Source organism: Cyprinus carpio, chromosome B9 (assembly GCF_018340385.1).
Source record: "Cyprinus carpio isolate SPL01 chromosome B9, ASM1834038v1, whole genome shotgun sequence".
Classification (NCBI taxonomy): domain Eukaryota; kingdom Metazoa; phylum Chordata; class Actinopteri; order Cypriniformes; family Cyprinidae; genus Cyprinus; species Cyprinus carpio.
This window is the reverse complement of record NC_056605.1, coordinates 29458873-29477826: the sequence shown is the minus strand read 5'-3', so window position 1 is coordinate 29477826 and position 18954 is coordinate 29458873. Positions and strand designations below refer to the sequence as shown.

Genomic DNA, 18954 nt, shown 5'->3' with positions numbered 1-18954 from the left:
ACTCAGGCTGTAATTCGATCTTACAGAGATGCAGAGAAGAAGTTTGAACTTTGCAGCTCGGCTGATCTGCTCTGCTCGAGAGCTCATTCCAATCACGCACGTCTGTGGCATAATCAGGTACTTTCACCCTCGTGTCAATCACAATGCACACCTGAATTATTCATAAAACTATATTTTATTTATGTCTGTATTTCCCCCATGCCACCGAAAAGTTGGAGGAAGCCGAGAACTCTGACAGACAGCGATGCACAGCACCTCGCAAAGCAAGCGAGGCTTTCATCTTTAATACAAGCGCTGGGAGCCTGAGAGTGTCGGGGGTCTACGCAAGCCTCAAACACACACACACAGGCTCTCATTATTCATTCACTTTCTCCAATAGATCTTCTGGTATTTTCATATGTAAAGTGCTTCAGTGTGATGTCTGGAAGAATCTTTGAAGCAGCTCTTGTTTATGTTTCTGGTACAAAAGAAATTGTCTCGTTCATAATGCACAAAGACATAAACAATTTGTTGCGTCTCACTTCAAAAGAAAATCCCAAGCAAAATTAGAAAGGTGTAGGGCTATTCAAACTTTTTAATGCCAATAACACCTAAATATATCTTCTTTAAAAAATCTAAAAAAAAAAAAAAAAAAAAAAAATATATATATATATATATATATATATATATATATATATATATATATGTGTATATATGTATATATGTATGTATATATATATATATATGTATATATGTGGGTATATGTATATATATATATATATATATGTATATATGTATATATGTATGTATATATGTGTATATGTGTATATGTATATATATATATGTGTATATATGTATATATATATATATGTGTATATATATATATATATATATATATATGTGTATATATATATATATATATATATATATATATATGTATATATATATATAGTGTGTATATATATATATATATATTATATATATATATGTATATTTAAATAAGATGATACAAATAAAAGAAATGTGTATGATAATGCAATTTACACAATATTATTTAATAGTAGTTTTCCAAAGAATATTATCTTAGAAGTTTTTATTTCTAACCTATTTTCAAAGTTTGATTAGTTTGATTGTAGAATGTGGATTTAATTATTATTGTTTCTAGACAAAACTAAAAGTATTAAGTTGAAGTACTAGAATTAAAACTGAAATTAAACTTAAATATAAATATTTATATTTCAACAACAAACTGGAGTAGATACATGATTAGTTTAGTAAAAAGTTATGATAACACTTTATTTTAGGGTCTCTTAACTAGTTGCTTATTATTAATAGAATATTAGTCATTTATTAGTACTAATTAAGCACATATTAATGCCTTATTCTACATGACCTTATTCTACATCACTAATCCTACCCAATACCTAAACCTAACAACTACCTTACTAACTATTAATAATCAGTAAATTAGGAATTTATTGAGTTAAAAGTGTTACCAAAGTTATAATAATTTTTTCAATTATAAAAACTGCCTTATGCATTTTAAGAATTTAAAAAATTTAAGCTAAATAAATATGATGATTAAAACTAATGGCAAATTAAAAATGGCAAAAGCACATAAAATGACTAAAATTTAAACTACAATTAAAATAAAAATATGCTTATTCAAAATATGAATAAGTACTATAATAGTATATAAATAATTCTAAAATAACAACACCTCAGATCTAATGGCAATTTTTTTTAACATTTTTTTATGTATGTATTTATTTATTTATTTATTGCCTGATATTTTTTAACCAACATACACGCCTTTTCAATTTAAAGGTTATTCGTTCTTAAATATCTGGTTTGGTTCCATCTAGTATGCAACAATAAAGAAACTACATTATTCAAAAGTAAAGTAACTTAATATTTTAATGTGTTGCTTTAATTAATTATTCGATTTTTTGATATTGCTTAATACGATTTTAGAGTCAAGTAATGATGTTACTGTGTCAAAAAAACAAAACCAAAAAAAAAACCAATACATTTGGCTCTGCATATTGGTTGCACTTAAGCGTAATAATATATAAATAATCAATAACACAAAAAACAATATCTTTCAACCTCTACAGAAAATGAATAGGATTTTATTCTGATACACGGATGTTGCATTCTACAACTACAACAAATAGCGTTCTCATTTTCCCCAAGAAAAGAAAAATTCCACGAAAGTGTTTCTATGACTTTCCAAAACGTAAAAATCAGAGAGATTGATTATGTTGGTCAAAAGAGCGTCATCACAGTCTGTGAAAAGTGTCCATACTTGATGCGCAACATAAAAACTTCCATCGGTAAGATGATAACTCCCTTATCACTTGTGGATCACATATGTTATACCACACAGCACACAATTAGCCTAATATTCAGCATCTGTCATGTAAGAGCTCTAACGGAGGCCTCCATCACTGATTGGCAGCTACCTCACAAACCGAGTGCGTGCAGTCTAAAATTAGACGGGTGTCTGTGTGGGTTGAGACAGTGAGTGTGTGTCACCCAAAGATGACTAAACCGTCATTCACGCCAGAGAAACGCAGTCGAACTGAACAACCCGAACAGTCAGAGTTTCCAGACAGCTGATAATCAACAAGCCCGCTTCATTGTTTACCACAAAAAAAGCGCTCAGAGGAAGATTTACTCATGAGGGTGCTGCTCAGTATTAATTAGAAGTGTAACTGCAGCAGTTTCTTATCTGGGATATTAGGCAGATGCGTGGTTGCTGTGGCGTCCTCGATAGAGATGTGGCATTTAGAGTGATGAGCGTCTAATGACGTTCCCTTTCTAGTGGCGGCGGAGTTTGCTGCCTGCAACCCGATTCTGTCAAACATCAGAACCATTTCAAGGCATTACCTCACTGGATGATCCCGCGAGAGACGCGCACCGGGTTTCATTGCATTCCAGAAGTTTAATTGTGGATTTTGTTTTGAAGTCTAGCTCTTCTTTATTTATATACTTACTGACTTGTGGGAACCTAAAACTTCCTGGCAATATTTGTGTTACATTTGAATCAATGTAGGGATGCAGAATTTCATTTCTAATTGGAATTTTAAAAATTAATTGAAATTCCAAGAAATTAATTCCGGCTTTAATTAAAACTCAAATTTTAATTAGAAAAGCAAAGTTTAAATATTGGCTTGTTTGAACTAAGTTTCAAAAACTTTTAATGTTTAAAGACATATAGAACAATAGATAGAATGATAGATAGAATGAGCTCCGCTAGAGGGCACCCCTGTACCTTTCACCACTCACCCTGGACTCCATTTTCCCATAATCCTCTGCCCGGACACATCATCATTTGCAATCTCCTGTCTTTCATCAGATCTCATCATTAGTTCACAGCTGTCTCACATTAGAAGGACTTTAAAAGTAGCACACACTACTACAGACAGAACTACGGAAGGACAGACAGGATGATGGACGGACGGACAGACAGAATGACAGATGGACGGATGGACAGAAGGACGGACAGAATGACGGACGGACAGAACGACGGACAGCACGACAGATGGACGGATGAACGGACGGACACAACGACGGATGGACAGAATGATGGACTGACAGAACGATAGACGGACGGACAGAACCATGGACAGACAGAACGACAGATGGGCGGACAGAACGACAGAAGGCCGGACGGACGGACAGAACGACGGACGGACGGACAGATAGAATGACAGATGGACAGACAGATAGAATGACAGATGAACGGACAGAACGACGGCCGGATGGATGAACAGAATGACAGCCGGAAAGAACAACGGACAGACGGACAGAACGACGGACGGACGGACAGATAGAACGACAGATGGACGGACAGAACGATGGCTGGACGGGCGGACAGAACGATGGCTGGACGGGCAGACAGGACGACAGCCAGATGGACGAACAGAATGACAGCCGGACAGAACGACGGACAGACGGACAGAATGACGGACAGATGGACAGATAGAACAACAGATGGACAGATAGAATGACAGATGGACAGACAGAATGACGGCCGGACAGGCTGACAGAACGACAGGTTGACGGACAGAACGACAGACGGACTGAATGACTGACGGATGGACAGATAGGATGACAGATGGACAGACAGATAGAACAACAGATGGACGGACAGAACGACGGCCGGACGGGCAGATAAGAACGACAGCCGGACAGAATGACGGACAGAACGACAGCCGGACAGACGGACAGAATGACGGACTGACGGACAGACAGATAGAACAACAGATGGACAGACAGAATGACGGCCAGGCGAGCGGACAGAATGACAGATGGACGGACAGAATGACAGACTGACAGAACCATAGCCGGCCGGACATGACTACGGACAGAAAGATGGATGGATGGATAGATGATAGACAGATAGATATTACACATAGGTAGACCGTTTCTCTCATCTAGCAATTTTGAAAAACTTATTCATGCCTTTTATCTTTGTAAGAATGGACCTCTGTAATTTCTTGTATGCGGGTGTGAGCCAATCGCTGTTAACTCACTTATAATTAGTACAGAAAGCTGTAAACACCAGCATATAACACCTATTTTAGCTATTTTACATTGGCTTCCAATTCATTACAGGATCGATTTTAAATTACTTATCTTAAGGTTTTACACAATTTGGCACCCTCTTATTTAACTGATCTTTTACATGTACACAAGCCCCAAAGGAATCTAAAGTCATCTAACTAGATGATTTTAGACATCCCTAGGACAAGGTTAAAATTGAGTGGTGACCGGGTATTTTCAGTAGTGGTCCCAAAGCGTTGGAATGGTTTGCCTTTATATCTTAGACTTTCACCTTCATTGGGCTCTTTAAAAAAAAAAAATTAGACTATATTTATTAGCGTTAGCTTTTGACTCAACTGATTGATCTAACAAAGTGGCTCTCGTTTATTCCTGTGATGGTTGTTTTATTTGCTTATTTATTTATCAGTGGCAGTCTTTTTCCTTTTTGAGATCTTGGTCTTGTTTTAATGTGCTGTTGTTAGTTTGTTATTTTACCCTTAGTTAATTGTACAGCACATTGGTCAACCTTGCATTGTTTTAATTGTGGTCTATAAATAAAAAGACAAACAGATAGATAGATAGATAGATAGATAGATAGATAGATAGATAGATAGATAGATAGATAGATAGATAGATAGATAGATAGATAGATAGAGAGATAGGGAGATGGATGGATGGATGTGAAATGTGAAAGGGATCTGTATTAGCTGCAGCTGTGATGCAGTACTGCTGCTGGTGACGTATAGTGAACATTATGCAGGGTCTGAGTCACACTGGTGATGCATGATGGACGTCACATGACCTTTTGACTCGTTTTTTTTGCTGCACATCTAGAGATTTTGTGTTTGCATCATAGTCTCTGCACAGTTGAGTCAAACTACCACTACTGATGCAAGTGCAGACCGTGAACACCCTCCTAAAGGAGCAGCTATTCTCGCCGGATAAAAGAATGACTGAGAATGATGTATCCACACTCAACCCTAGTGCTTCATGTGCACAGATGCACAGCGGCAGTCTGGATCTGTCCTAAACATCAACAGTAAATCATAAACTGTGATGCGGTGAGGACACTAACATTCTCTTTGCTAACAACTGATGGCTAATTATGATTTATAACAAATTATCTGCCAGTTTTAACGTCACTGGCGCATCGGTCCAGCTGCAGCAGACAGCGCCAATTAGCATGTTAGTCATTCGTATCTGATGGACTGACTGTTGCAGCTTGGTTGTCACTAGTGCAGACATTACCATACGGCAACTGTCTTGCCGTACAGCTTTTTCCAGTCATATTAAAATTGGTTTCCATAGCGATTGGTGCAGACAAAAAGCAGTATTACGCACAGATTTTATATATTATGAGCAGTGCTAGACCCATTTATCAGTCAGAGTGATTAAACATGAAATATTTGTCCACACTGGATGATAATCAAAATTTTCAGAACGTAATTAATTAAAGGTTAGTCTTGTGTAACTTTGTGGCACTTAGTTAACCATCAACCATCATCCTTCTCTATCTATCTATCTATCTATCTATCTATCTATCTATCTATCTATCTATCTATCTATCTATCTATCTAAAATATTTAAATACTGTGTATTTTATAGTTATATAAACATCATGTCATTTATATACTGTATATATATATATATATATATATATATATATATATATATATATATATATATATATATATATATATATATATATATATATATACATACATATATAAAATGACATGCAATGACAAAAAGGTCAATTTAAAGACATGCAGGCTATTTAATACAATTGAATTGTGAAAATGTAAACGGACAGTTATGGCCCATAGCAAATATATCTTTATTTGTGCTACAAGCCTTTTAAGGACCAAAAATGGAAAGCAGGACAGATACTCTACATCCATCTACTGTGTCATTTCATGTTTGGGAAAACATGTCAATGCACTGATAAAAAAATATGATGCCTTGAAAATAACATTAATGATTACGTCATATCATAAACTTCAAAGCATCCATGCTTCATCTGGATAAATTTTCCTCTCTTTTCCCTCTCTCTCTCACTCGTTGCATGTACAAACAGACATACTGAAGTAATTCCACACTCTGATAATTAGAGATGCACAATTAAAATTGATTATTAAACCACAAAAGGCTGCGATTTAATTAAGTGGTGTACTGCGTGCTTCACAATGAATGGACAGCGCTCTTGTTTTCTATCAACAAAACCTACTCCAAAAACATCAGGAGAAACGGATCTATACTTCTGAGCAAGCTTCGCTTATGTGCATTCAAAACAAATTGCCTCGGATTCATTTTATTTTCCTATTTGCGTAATTCTAAATGCAGACAGAAGTGACAGAAATGAAATCTTTGCATTCTACATTAGAAATTAGAGTCAATATACTGACACCATGATGGCTGTTAGATTAACATTTACAGATGATATAATAACAACAAACATATTTCACTGCTGTGCACATAGCAATTAGGGCAGGTTCTATAAACCTGACCAGACTGCTTCTGAATGAGAGGTAGGATAGTTAAGAGGGAGCACAAGTTTTATTAATGCATCACTTTTATGCTTGAAAACAAAAGCTGTCTGTGTTGTGACATTCGCTGTGATGGCCTTCAGGACGCAGAGATAAACTGTCACACCTTTAATGATGATTGCCCTAGATGCTGCTCTATTGAATTTCAATAACATTACTTAAAGAGCCGTAATTAACTCTAGACCGATCAAGAGGTGATGAGACTCCGTAACTTCCTGTTTATAAAACATGAGTTCTGCTACCGCAGGATCTCACTGAAACACAAATAATTAGAGGTTTAGATTTTCTAAAGACAGTGCTGAGGTGTTCTGGGTGGTTTCTAGGGTGTTGCTATGTGTGTGTGTTGGTTGTTGTGTTGTTGCTAGATTACATAGGACGACAGATGGACACCAGGTCAGTTACTCTTTTACCATTCTGTTTTCCCATTTCTCTTCAATATTTGCTTTGGAAATCTGATTATTCTCTTTTTTTTTTTTCTCTGTAATATGTCCTTCTTGTTATGTTGTACTTCTGAGGTTTATTCATTTCAATTTTTTTTGATATGCATATTTTTTTCTTATTTTTATTTATTTATTTATTTTGCTTTAATGTCTGTAAAGTGACCTTGAGCATTACAACTGAGCAGTGTTACTTTAGTGTCATTAAGATCATATTTATTCATATTTTAATCAGGTTTTTTTTCTTCAGTTTTAATTTTAATAAAAATTTAATCTATAATTTTTAGTACTTTTTGGGGTTGTTTCATATGTCTTCATAGTTTTTTTAGTATTAGTTTTTTAGTACATCAAATTAAACTAAATTGCTATATATATATATATATATATATAATATTTTATTTTAAAAGGTTTTAATTGCAGTTTACATTTTCATTAACTATAATAACCCTGAAGTAGAACTACATAAATACTACTACTACTAATAATAATGTTATAAGATGTATAAAATATAGATGAAGATGATAAAAAACAATGGAATTAATATTATGTAATTAAGTATATGAAAAATGTGTTTGTGAAAGTATAGTGTGTGTGTGTGTGTGTGACCCTGGAGCACAAAACCAGTCTTAAGTCGCTGGGGTATATTTGTAGCAAGAGCCATAAAAACATTGTATAGGTCAAAATTATCGATTTTTCTTTTATGCCTAAAATCATTAGGATATTAAGAAAAGATCATGTTCCATGAAGATATTTTGTAACTTTCCTACTGTAAATTTATCAAACCTTAATTTTTGATTAGTAATATGCATTGCTAAGAACTTCTTTGGACAATTTCAAAGGCAATTTTCTCAGTATTTAGATTTTTTTGCACCCTCAGATTACAGATTTTCAAATAGTTGTATCTCGGCCAAATATTGTCAGATCCTAATGAAATAGTCAGCTTTCAGATGATGTATAAATCTCAATTTGAAAAATTGACACTTAAGACTGGTTTTGTGGTCCAGGGTCATATATATATATATATATATATATATATATATATATATATATATATATATATATATATATATATATATATATATATATATATATATATATATATGTGTATATATATATATATATATATATATATATATATATATATATGTATATATATGTATGTATGTATGTATGCATATATATATACTTATTGTTATTATTATTATTATTATTATTTTACTTTAAGGCAGGTTTGTCTGATTTGCTATAGACAACAATGTTGCTACGCAATAGCACACCTCTCCTCAATGATCCGCAAAATTTAAGTCATCTTTAATGTCCATACCGTAAACGACGCAAGAAAGTTGAATGTTTGGGGTTAAGAGTTTGTTTAAATCCATAGGCAAGAAGTGATGTTTGATGGAGGTTTTTGAGAGCTGACAGTGAAATGCACGCGGGCATTGCTACTCAATCAATAACCCTCATGCCACATCACGCGGAAGTCAAACACGCTGTATGAAAGCATCAAATCACTCGCTGCACAGGAAATGGAAGAGCAGCGGGTCACCGCAACATATTATCCATCATTTCATTTGTGTGCATGTTTGTTTGCTCTTTATGCCATGTAATTGCGTGATGTTCACTCAGAAAAAAGCAGTGCGCTCTCCCTTAGACTCATAATAGGCAAGACATGGACTGAACATTCCATACAGGCGTCATGGCAACCGGTCATGGCTAAATCTCGGCATATGAGAGAGAGAGAGTCGGACTGATGAGACGCATCAAACACTGCTCGTCTCTAATTGATCTCTAAGAGTCATTCTGTCACCAACAAAAAGCTTCTACTGACTGAATGAGTATCTCAGTTCAACTGATGGCACTATTAAAAAAACAGAGATGGGCTGATTCTAGTTTATAATGACAGACTGCTCTATTTGAATATTTAAATGCATGCTCAGTGTATAAAGGAATGGCATACGCATGCCAATGACAGTGAAATGAACTGTTCTCAATGTCCAGTCACTTCACCTCTGATAACTCAGTATGAATGAGAAGTTGTATCTTACAGTGATTTTACAAAAGCACAAAAATTTGACTTTCGATGCAGTGCATGCACATACTGTTGTGTTGAGGTTAATAGTTAAACATTCTAAAAACAAGTTCAAACAGGTTCATTGCTCTGTCATGACATTAGTTGACCTGAGAAAATTGGCCATAGGTGCAGATATATCACAATAATACATACATAACAATGAATAATCAAGCTTATGTATCTAGAAGGATTTTAGTTCTCATACTTATGTTACAGGCCTAAAAATTGTTCTTAACAGTCATATAATCAGTGCAATGTGATTATTGAGTAATCTATCAATAATCACATTGCATCTATCAAAATGTATTTATTTTTATTGATTGATTGACTGGCACATAAAAATATGATGCTAAAATCAGCCATTTGCTGGGTCAGTACAAATCTGAACTACTGGCCCAACAGGCTCAGTCCTGCATTAGCGGTGCAGTGTAATATACTATGCATCTGAAAGAGTTCCCATATCAGAGACTTAAATATAAGGATGGACCCGTGCCTATAAAAACACAGCCCAGAACCACCCTGTATGATTCACTTCACTACCACAGTATTGCTGCAGCCAGCAGCCTGGAATCAGCTTTGTTTCTCCTCATTGCATTTGCTCTGTATATCAGAAACAGATTAGGCCGTTCTTTCTCCCGCTCTCTGTTTTTCTTCCCTTTTCGGTCCGTTTCCTGAAGGCATGCATGCATGTTATAGTACAAAGCGGGCTCATCGATCAAACCGGCGCTTCTGTCTGTCTGCAGGCTGCTGGTTTTCCTCTTCCACCGGGGCAGGACACTTCCCTGACCTTTTACAAGCTGTCATACAAGTCCATATAAAGAGATTGCCAGGTCACATTTACATGCACATGCACATTTCAGCCATTCCTATACAAAAGGGAAGCAAATTGATTTGGCTGCATGCATGTAAGTGCATGTGTGAAGACGTCATGCGGAGAGAGACAGAACGCTGGGCTGTTATCAGGGAAAACGGCGCGCCACCTCTCCTGTGAATCTTTAACGGATGGGATCCGGTGCTCTGGCAGCATTGCCATCTGTGCACGGGTTAGAGCCATGCATGGAAGATTTAGTTATTCAAATGACCCAGCTTAATCAGCCTCTCCTAGCAGACTGGAAATCCATTCTGTAAATGTTGCCGTGTCCTTTGAGTGTGTCATATAGAGTAATTAAATCATGTTCCCACGGGGAAGATTGAAAGGATAAACAGATGCAGTCAGGAGTGGTATGAACACCGAAGCTCTTGGATCATAATCTGAAAACATCTGAAAGGTGTGTAGGCAAGAGAGTCGGCTTGTGTGCTCGGCTCTGCTGCGTTTGAATGTGCAGGAGTCGTGATTAAAGCAATAGTTCACTCAAGACATGGAAACTGTCAACATTTACACATCCTTGTGTCAATGAAAGCTGTATCAGTTTCTTTCTTCCTTGAAACACCAAAACGTAAGTCACTATTCAGTGAGATCTTTCTCATTACTGTCATTTGTGACACTGTTCGGTTTCTCAATCAGTATTTGTTAAAATTCAGTCTAGTTAGTGTTTATATCAGTGCAAAAATCAGTATGTGTGTGTGTATCTCTCTCTCTCTCTCTCTCTCTCTCTCTCTCTCTCTCTCTCTCTCTCTCTCTCTATATATATATATATATATATATATATATATATATATATAAACAGTATATACTGTAGTGCTGTGTATTAACTGATTACATGTAATCTGGATTATGTAATCAGATTCCAAAAAAGTTATATTGCCCTACATCTCAAAATACTTGTAATCAAACTAAAGTAACTTTTTTATTGATTACAAATTATTCACACAATAGCATTACATTTTTCATAATTTATTGCTTATCCATAATTATTTTTCATGTTTTTAATTTTTATTTCTAAAACAGCCTACCGCTTACATACATTCAGAAAGTCTTCCAGTTTTGTGGACTTTCACACAAAGACCAGTCATTGAGCACTGGATTTACAAAGATCATTTCAATTTTAAGACGTGTTTTCTCAAAATTTCAGCATTGCATCAACTACTGATGAATATATAAAATTTTATTTGGATTATTTTATCATTTAACAATGTTTTACTATGCCTTTGGAAGGTTTTTGTCTTTCAAACACATTAAAATGCACAAAGCCATGATATTTCTTATTTAAATGTAATGCAGGCATTCACAAATTTTTTGTCAATCAGACCTGTTTTACCTAATATACTTACTTGAAGTACCACCCGTGATTTTAAGGCATTAATTTAATAATTAAGTAACACATTTTCATGCTCACTGGGTTTTCTGATGTTAGTTAATGATCACATTACATGCAGGTAAACAAAATGATTATTGTTTATACTAATAATTTTATAATTAATTTTTTTTTTTTTTCATTTTTTTTTTTTTTTTTTACATTTTTATGATTTCATTAATTATTAGCTTTTCATTAAACTCACCAAACCCCTGCAGTTTCTTCATGAACCCCAGTTTGGGAAACCTTCACGAAATGTAATGTTTATTGCACTTCATGGTGTTCTAATAACAAAAAAAAAATGAATGTATTTTCTGAAATTAATGTGATGAATGAGTTAGGTCACAAGTAATCAAAAAGTAATCTGATTATTTTACCTAAAATGTGTAAAGTAATGAATAAAAATCATCGTTATGTAATTTGGAATCAGAAACAGGCTACAATTTACAATAATGTACCAATCTACCTATCAATCAATCAATCAGTCAGTCTGTCTATATATATTATTATTATTATTATTTTTTAATCCAGATTTATGAATTTTGTTCACATCAATCTACCATAAGACTTCAGAAGACTGAATGAAATTTACAAAACATCACCTTTTGTGAAATTATTATGCTGCTTTTGTGTTTTTAACTGCAGTATAAATTGCCATCCACTTTTGTTACATGGAAAAGAGCAGCGTAGACTTTCTATCAAATATCTCATGTAATGTAGGATCAGCAAGACTGTATGTGAGTAATGACATTTCTATTTTAGGAGGAACTATTTCCTGAAATGTGTGTGCATGATGTTATTGAATATATATTCCTGAAGGTGAAAGTGTGTAAGACTGTATATACAGTAAGACTGTGTGGGCAGATTTTGTGATTTTCAGCAAATGTTCCCAGAGGATAAACAAACCCTGATGAAATGTCCTCATTCCCACTCAGAAGAATACTAGAACAGAAGAATGAGTCCTGACTATTTTGCCAACTCATTGCCATACTGTTGCTAAGGTGTTCTGAGTGGTTGCTAGCACGTCGCTATAAGGTTGTTAGGATGTTCTGGGTTGCCATGCGATTACTAGGCTCTTCTGTGTGGTTGCTAGGGCATTGTCATCAAGTTGCTAATGTGTTCTGGTTGTTAACAAATTGGTATACAGTTGTTAGGGTGTTCTGAGTGGTTGTTATGGCATTGCCATTCAGTTGCTAATGTGTTCTGAGTGGTTGTTAGGGTATTCTGGGTGGTTGCTATGGCATTGCCATTCAGTTGCTAATGTGTTCTGAGTGGTTGTTAACAACACATTGGTATTCAGTTGGAAGGGTATTCTAGGTGGTTGCTAGGGCATTTCTATGCAGTTGCTAAGGTGTTCTAAGTGGTTGTTAGGGTGTTCTGGGTTGTCGCTAAGGCATTTCCATGCAGTTTTCAGTGTGTTGTTATCCGGTTGTTAGGGCATGCAGTTGTTAGTATGTTGCTATGCTGCTGTTAGGGTGTTCTGGGTTGTTGCCAAGGTATTACCATGCAGTTGTTAGCACATTGCTATGCAGTTACTGTGTTCTCGGTGGTTGCCAGGACATTGCCATGCAGTTACTTAAGTGTTCTGAGTGGTTGTTAACAACATGTTGGTTGTGTGGTTGCTAGGGTGTTCTGGGTGGTTGCCAGGGCATTGTCATGCAGTTGTTAGTATGTTGCTACACACTTGTTAACTTGTTGATATGCAGTTGTTAGGTTGTTCTGGGTTGTTGCAAAGGCATTGCCATGCATTGATTCGCTACAGGAGGCCTTTAAAAGTATAACGTACACAATAATTTTAAGTATATGTCCATTATATTATTTACAATAGAAAGAGTGGTTTGTAATTATATTTTTAGGGGGACAACCCTCAGATGGGGGGGGGGGCGGTCCTGTTGTTAGGGTGTTCTGCGTGGTTGCTAGGGAATTGCCATGAAGTTTTAGCACATTGCTATGCAGTTGTTAAGGTGTTCTGGATGGTTGCTAGGGCATTGCCATGCAGTTGTTAGCATGTTGCTATGCAGTTGTTAGGGTGTCCTGGTTGGTTGCTAGGGCATTGCTATGCAGTTTTTAGCGTGTTCTGGGTGGTTGCTAGGTTATTGCCACACAGTTGTGGTTTTCTGAGCAGTTGCCATGCACATGCGTTTTTCTGAGCAGTTGTTAGCACATTGTTATGTGGTTGCTAGGGTGTTCTCTGTGGTTGCTAGGTCAGATTTTTACATAATATGGTCTTTAGGCTCCGGTTGCTCTTTCAGTCTTTCAGTCCTGTATTATCGTCCATTAAAAATTTTGTGTGTGTAGTCCTGGTTTTCCTTTATGTTATGGGGACCAAACCTCCCCACAAGGACAATACTACCAGTAGTATTTTTTAATCTTGTGTAGACATTTTTTTTCCCAATGAGGAAACAGGAATATAAATACATTTTGTACACTATAAAATGATTACGCCTATATGTTCTCAACGTGTGTGTGTGTGTGCGTGTGTGTGTGTGTGTGTGTGTGTGTGTGTGTTTGCTCATGCTGTGCAGTGCTGCCATTCTCAGCTGGTCTCTTCCTGATGTCAAAAGAAGCTGGTAGATTTGCAACAAAGGAAGTTCATAACAAGCTGCAGCGGCAGATTTAGACCCACACAGTCTCTCTCTCTCTCTCTCTCTCTCTCTCTCTCTCTCTCTCATATTGAATGCAGCTTGGCCTCTACGGACCAATCTTTTCCCAATAACACCTTCTCCGGCTCACACTGCTACAGTCTTTAATTAGTTAAACTGTCACACAGTTACGCCATGCGTGTCTCTGCAGACTACAAGCCAGCTACAATCTCACTCTAGTGAGCAACGGATGAACAATCAGTCTAACAGACGTGATTTTATTCCGCAAATTTAACATATGACAGGATAATGAATCAGAGCTGCCTTTAAAGCCATTTCACAATCCAATCAATTCACAAAAATCAAATCTCTGCTGATTTGCAAAAATATCTATGTCACCTAATTTGATGATGCTGAGGCATAAAATAATGTCTTCAGAATCATTCATGTGCAAACCGACTGGGAACTGAACAAAGAGTTGTAATCTGGCTCAAAGAAAGACAGGAACCATGTCTTTTTGGCAGTTTTTCTGCAGATAAAGATACAAGACTTATTCACCTTATAAATGTTTGTTGAAAACACAAAATGCTATGAAATGCATCATATTTTGTGAGAAAGTAATATGCAGAGCAAAACAGGCACTATTTCTGCAATCAGCACCCAAAATTAGTAAGAAACAAGTAGCTATTGGATTTTAATCAGCAATTATGTTGCAGGGGATAAAATAAAATAATCCCAACCTTTACTTTTCCTACAGTATCCTGTTTCACTTAAAAATGTGTCACATCACAGAGCTAAAATGGATTGCAAACTGTGACTTCATGTTGACTTGAGGGCTTTTCACCAGAAAGACAAATGACTGATGACCCTCATCAATTATTAATCTGAGCAGAGGCATTATAAGCATCAAATCAGCTGAATTCAATGAATGCATGATCAATCTCGAGCTAAAGAGACCTCAGAACAACTGGTTGTTTTCATAAAAATCGAGCAAAATTGTTATTGTATTGATATCCAATTTGCATGAGCAATGCAGGAGCTTTTATGTTACTGGGCTTGATTCCCAGTGAAACCTGTAAACCACTTTGGATAAAAGCTTCTGCTAAATGCTTAAATGTGCATCAGTGATATTACTGATGCATGGCTGTCACGGCAGATGTGCTCTATTTTTAACCAAGCAAATAATATACAGTAATCACAAACCACTTTGAGAGCCAAGAACACCCCCCCCACCAAAATAAATAAATAAAATAAAATAAAAAGTCTGTTCTCTTACCTTGAATACAGAATGGGACAGGATCTAATATTCTGCAGAAAAATAAATAATGAAGGTGAATTAAAACCACAACTGTACATTAAAACCATTAATAATGTTACGGTTGTATAGGGAAAAAGAGTTCAGCATGATTGCAACCCGTATTTAATCTAACAATTTTAAAAGCCATCATTTTGCTTGCTTATTATTTTTTTTCTCTCTCTTCAGTAATGGGTAAGAGCAGCCATTACAGCACTGGCAGTAGAGTGGGCCGACACGGACCCTTTATGAATGCTGCCTCATTACTGAGGGGAGTGTTCCCAGGGGAGGGGGCAAAGCAGAGCACTGCCTGACACAGCTGCACATTCTCAGGGAGAGATGCGATGGCAGCCTGCCTCCTCTCTGGAGCTCCGGTTCACTGACTTTCAGTGGCAGGAGAACAGGGTTGTGAGAGGGGTCACACACATCATTGAGTTTATTTGCAAAAACAGATAACTCAATGTTAAATCATGTTTATTATTATATGTTGTTTTTCTTGTGTTAGCATTTTTTTTTTTTTTTAAATAACCCAACTGCAGCTTGATTAATTGGAATGCACAATGAAAAAACATGATTTTTGAAAATTTGATTTTTTTTGAGTTCTGTTTTTGCAGATGAACTCTTTATATACACACACACACACACACAGACACACACACACATATATATATATATATATATATATATATATGCTTCACATTCATAGTGAAGTCAACGATGTATACACTTTCCTACTTTATCTGTTATTTTCATTATTATTTAATCACAGGTAATGTTACATATATAGACTGACAGTCCTGAGGGTCTACAGGGGTCTTCTCTGTGATATCATTTCCTATTTTATGCTTTTATTTCCTCCAAACGACAAAAAATGTATTCCTGCATGTTAGTTCACAACTTTTTGTTTGCTTACAATATATATTTCTATATTATATTATCTAACAATATATTAAAACAAAATTGCTTACTGATTAAACTGATTATGCCAACATTTAAAAAAAATAATAAAAATAAATAAATAAATTTTTTTTGTTTTTTTTTTTTGGATTGATTTTATTTTCTCTCTCTTTATTGTTACATTAAGCACCTAAATAGGAAGTGGATACAGAATACAAATTGAAATTGTTCATCACAGAAAAAGTGCATTCATCATTTTTGGACAAAATAGCTGACAGTGACTATATCTATTAATATATATAATATATAATAATAATAATAAGTATTATTTTAATTTTCAGTGTTGTAGTGCACAACTAATTAGTAAAAACCGAATTAAAGGCAGAATTAATTCAATAATTAAAAATCATTTCTGCAAATTATCAAACACTTAGCTACACATAATCGAGAGAAAAATAATAATATCGATCGATATCTAATTCCTGCAGTCTGTAACAGAGAAGAAGACGCGTTTAAAAGCGCTTTATGAATGTATGGGAACAGGCACCGCTCACGTCACTCCGTTATCGCGTCCATTCAAAACTGACAATAGAGAATAAACGTGCGACTTACCATTCATACTGATAAATCACCGTCAGATGATCGCACGCTGCCGCCTCTTTCATCATATACTGTACGCGCCAGATAAAATCATACGCGCATCGCAGATTTTACGGCTAGCTTTACAGAGGAACGACCGGCATCTGCCGCAGCTACACCTCTGACAGAAGAAACAATGGTGCAAGCGAGCCCTCAAACTACCGATCCTACTACAGCCAAGGCTGAGCTCATGAATATTAATTAGGTCGTGCTGACGCTCGTGAGCTACCTTCCAATGGAGAACGCCTGGCGCATGAATATTAAGTAGGCAGTGTTGACGTTCTATAGTTACCGTCCAATGGCTCGGCTCTGCTCTTGAATATTAAGGAGCAGGTCTTCCCCGTAGTTGGATTCGTAAAGTAGCTGCAGTGGGAATTGAATCTGAGCCAGCGGCCACTAGAGAGCCACACAAGTGTCTTCCGAGGGGATTCATGGTTTTCTCAGGCCGCTCTGTCTCCTGGGTCTCGGCCAATTTAATTGTTCCCCGTAAAAACACGTGGGTGTGTGTGTTCAAATGGGATTGTGCGGGATATTGATCATAAATACGTTGTGTAGGGCGTTATGAAATTGACCCGCTTGGAAAGGTAAACTCGTGCATTCAACAAGATATAAATAAATTAGTGAAATAAATATTTGAACCTTTTTAAGAACAGGATTCTTATGATGGTACTGTTTGACATTTCCACTGCACCTAGTTGATAAAGAAAACTAATAAAGCCTCCGTCTAAGACATAAAATAAATACAAATAAAACATTAATAAAAAGAATTAAAATAATATAACATTAAAACAATGCATCGTTTAATATAACTCATGAAAAAGAAAGATATTTATTATCAGTGAACTATAAGCACCTGTAGCTATGTGTTCATTAAGTTTCTTTATTTCAGTGTACATTTTGATTAACTTGACAAACTTTTGATCAAGATGTGACATTATTTCATTCTGACTGTGCCACTTTTCTGATCATTTTTACTGGTTGTTAAATACTGACATCTAGTGGCAGATTTTGAGAATTGCACAGACAAGTTTTTTTTTTAAGTATATTTCCACATGTAATGTGCCAGTAACTTAATGCACCAAATATTGTAGTTTTAATTAATTAATGAATTTATTTATTTATTGGTGGTTCAAAGCCCGGTTATGTTATGATCACTTGATGAGGCTTTTCAGTTTTTCAGGTCAAGCCACATGATTTGAGGTATCCGAACACTTTCGGTAAGAGGTTTGTTCAAATAAGTAACCCTAAGTATGAGGAAATTAAATCAGTGTTAATTTAAATAATTCAAATTAACGCCATAAACAGTTTAATGTAAACTAAAATAAAACTATATACGTATGGTCGTAATCAAACTAGATTCTGTATATTGCCAAGTTAACTGCCAAAGTAAATTTTCTAATTTTTATTTAGTTTAACTTGAGGTTTTAAAACAGCTAAATAAACTAAAACAAAATATAATTACTAAAAACTATATCTATATATTTAAAAAAATAATAGTAAAAATGACAAAATTACTTAAAATTACAGTAAAAAATAGAAAATCTAAAATAAATGAAATCTAATTCAAAATATGTATAAAAAACTATAAGAGTATATCAAGTACAGATGCTTGTGTTTGTCTTAGCGCTCTGTTTGCTTAAACTAAGATATTCAATAAAAATCATGAAATTTCTAGGTAAGTAATATATGATTATGGTTCTCGAATTTTTTTTTTTTTTTTTTTT

General features: G+C 35.3%; 1 protein-coding gene across 1 annotated transcript in view; it reads right to left on the bottom strand.

Moving 5' to 3' along the window:
- The window catches only part of LOC109068912 (cysteine/serine-rich nuclear protein 3-like), a 49628-nt gene extending 32253 nt beyond the window's left edge, over positions 1 to 17375 (bottom strand). Inside the window, exons 1-2 of the mRNA XM_042731855.1 lie at positions 17204 to 17375; positions 15677 to 15708 (exon numbers count right to left, since the gene is read on the bottom strand). Coding sequence (XP_042587789.1) covers positions 15677 to 15708; positions 17204 to 17206 — 35 coding nt within the window. The 5' untranslated portion in view covers positions 17207 to 17375. The remainder of the gene's footprint in view (positions 1 to 15676; positions 15709 to 17203) is intronic.
- Between the last annotated feature and the right edge of the window lie 1579 nt (positions 17376 to 18954).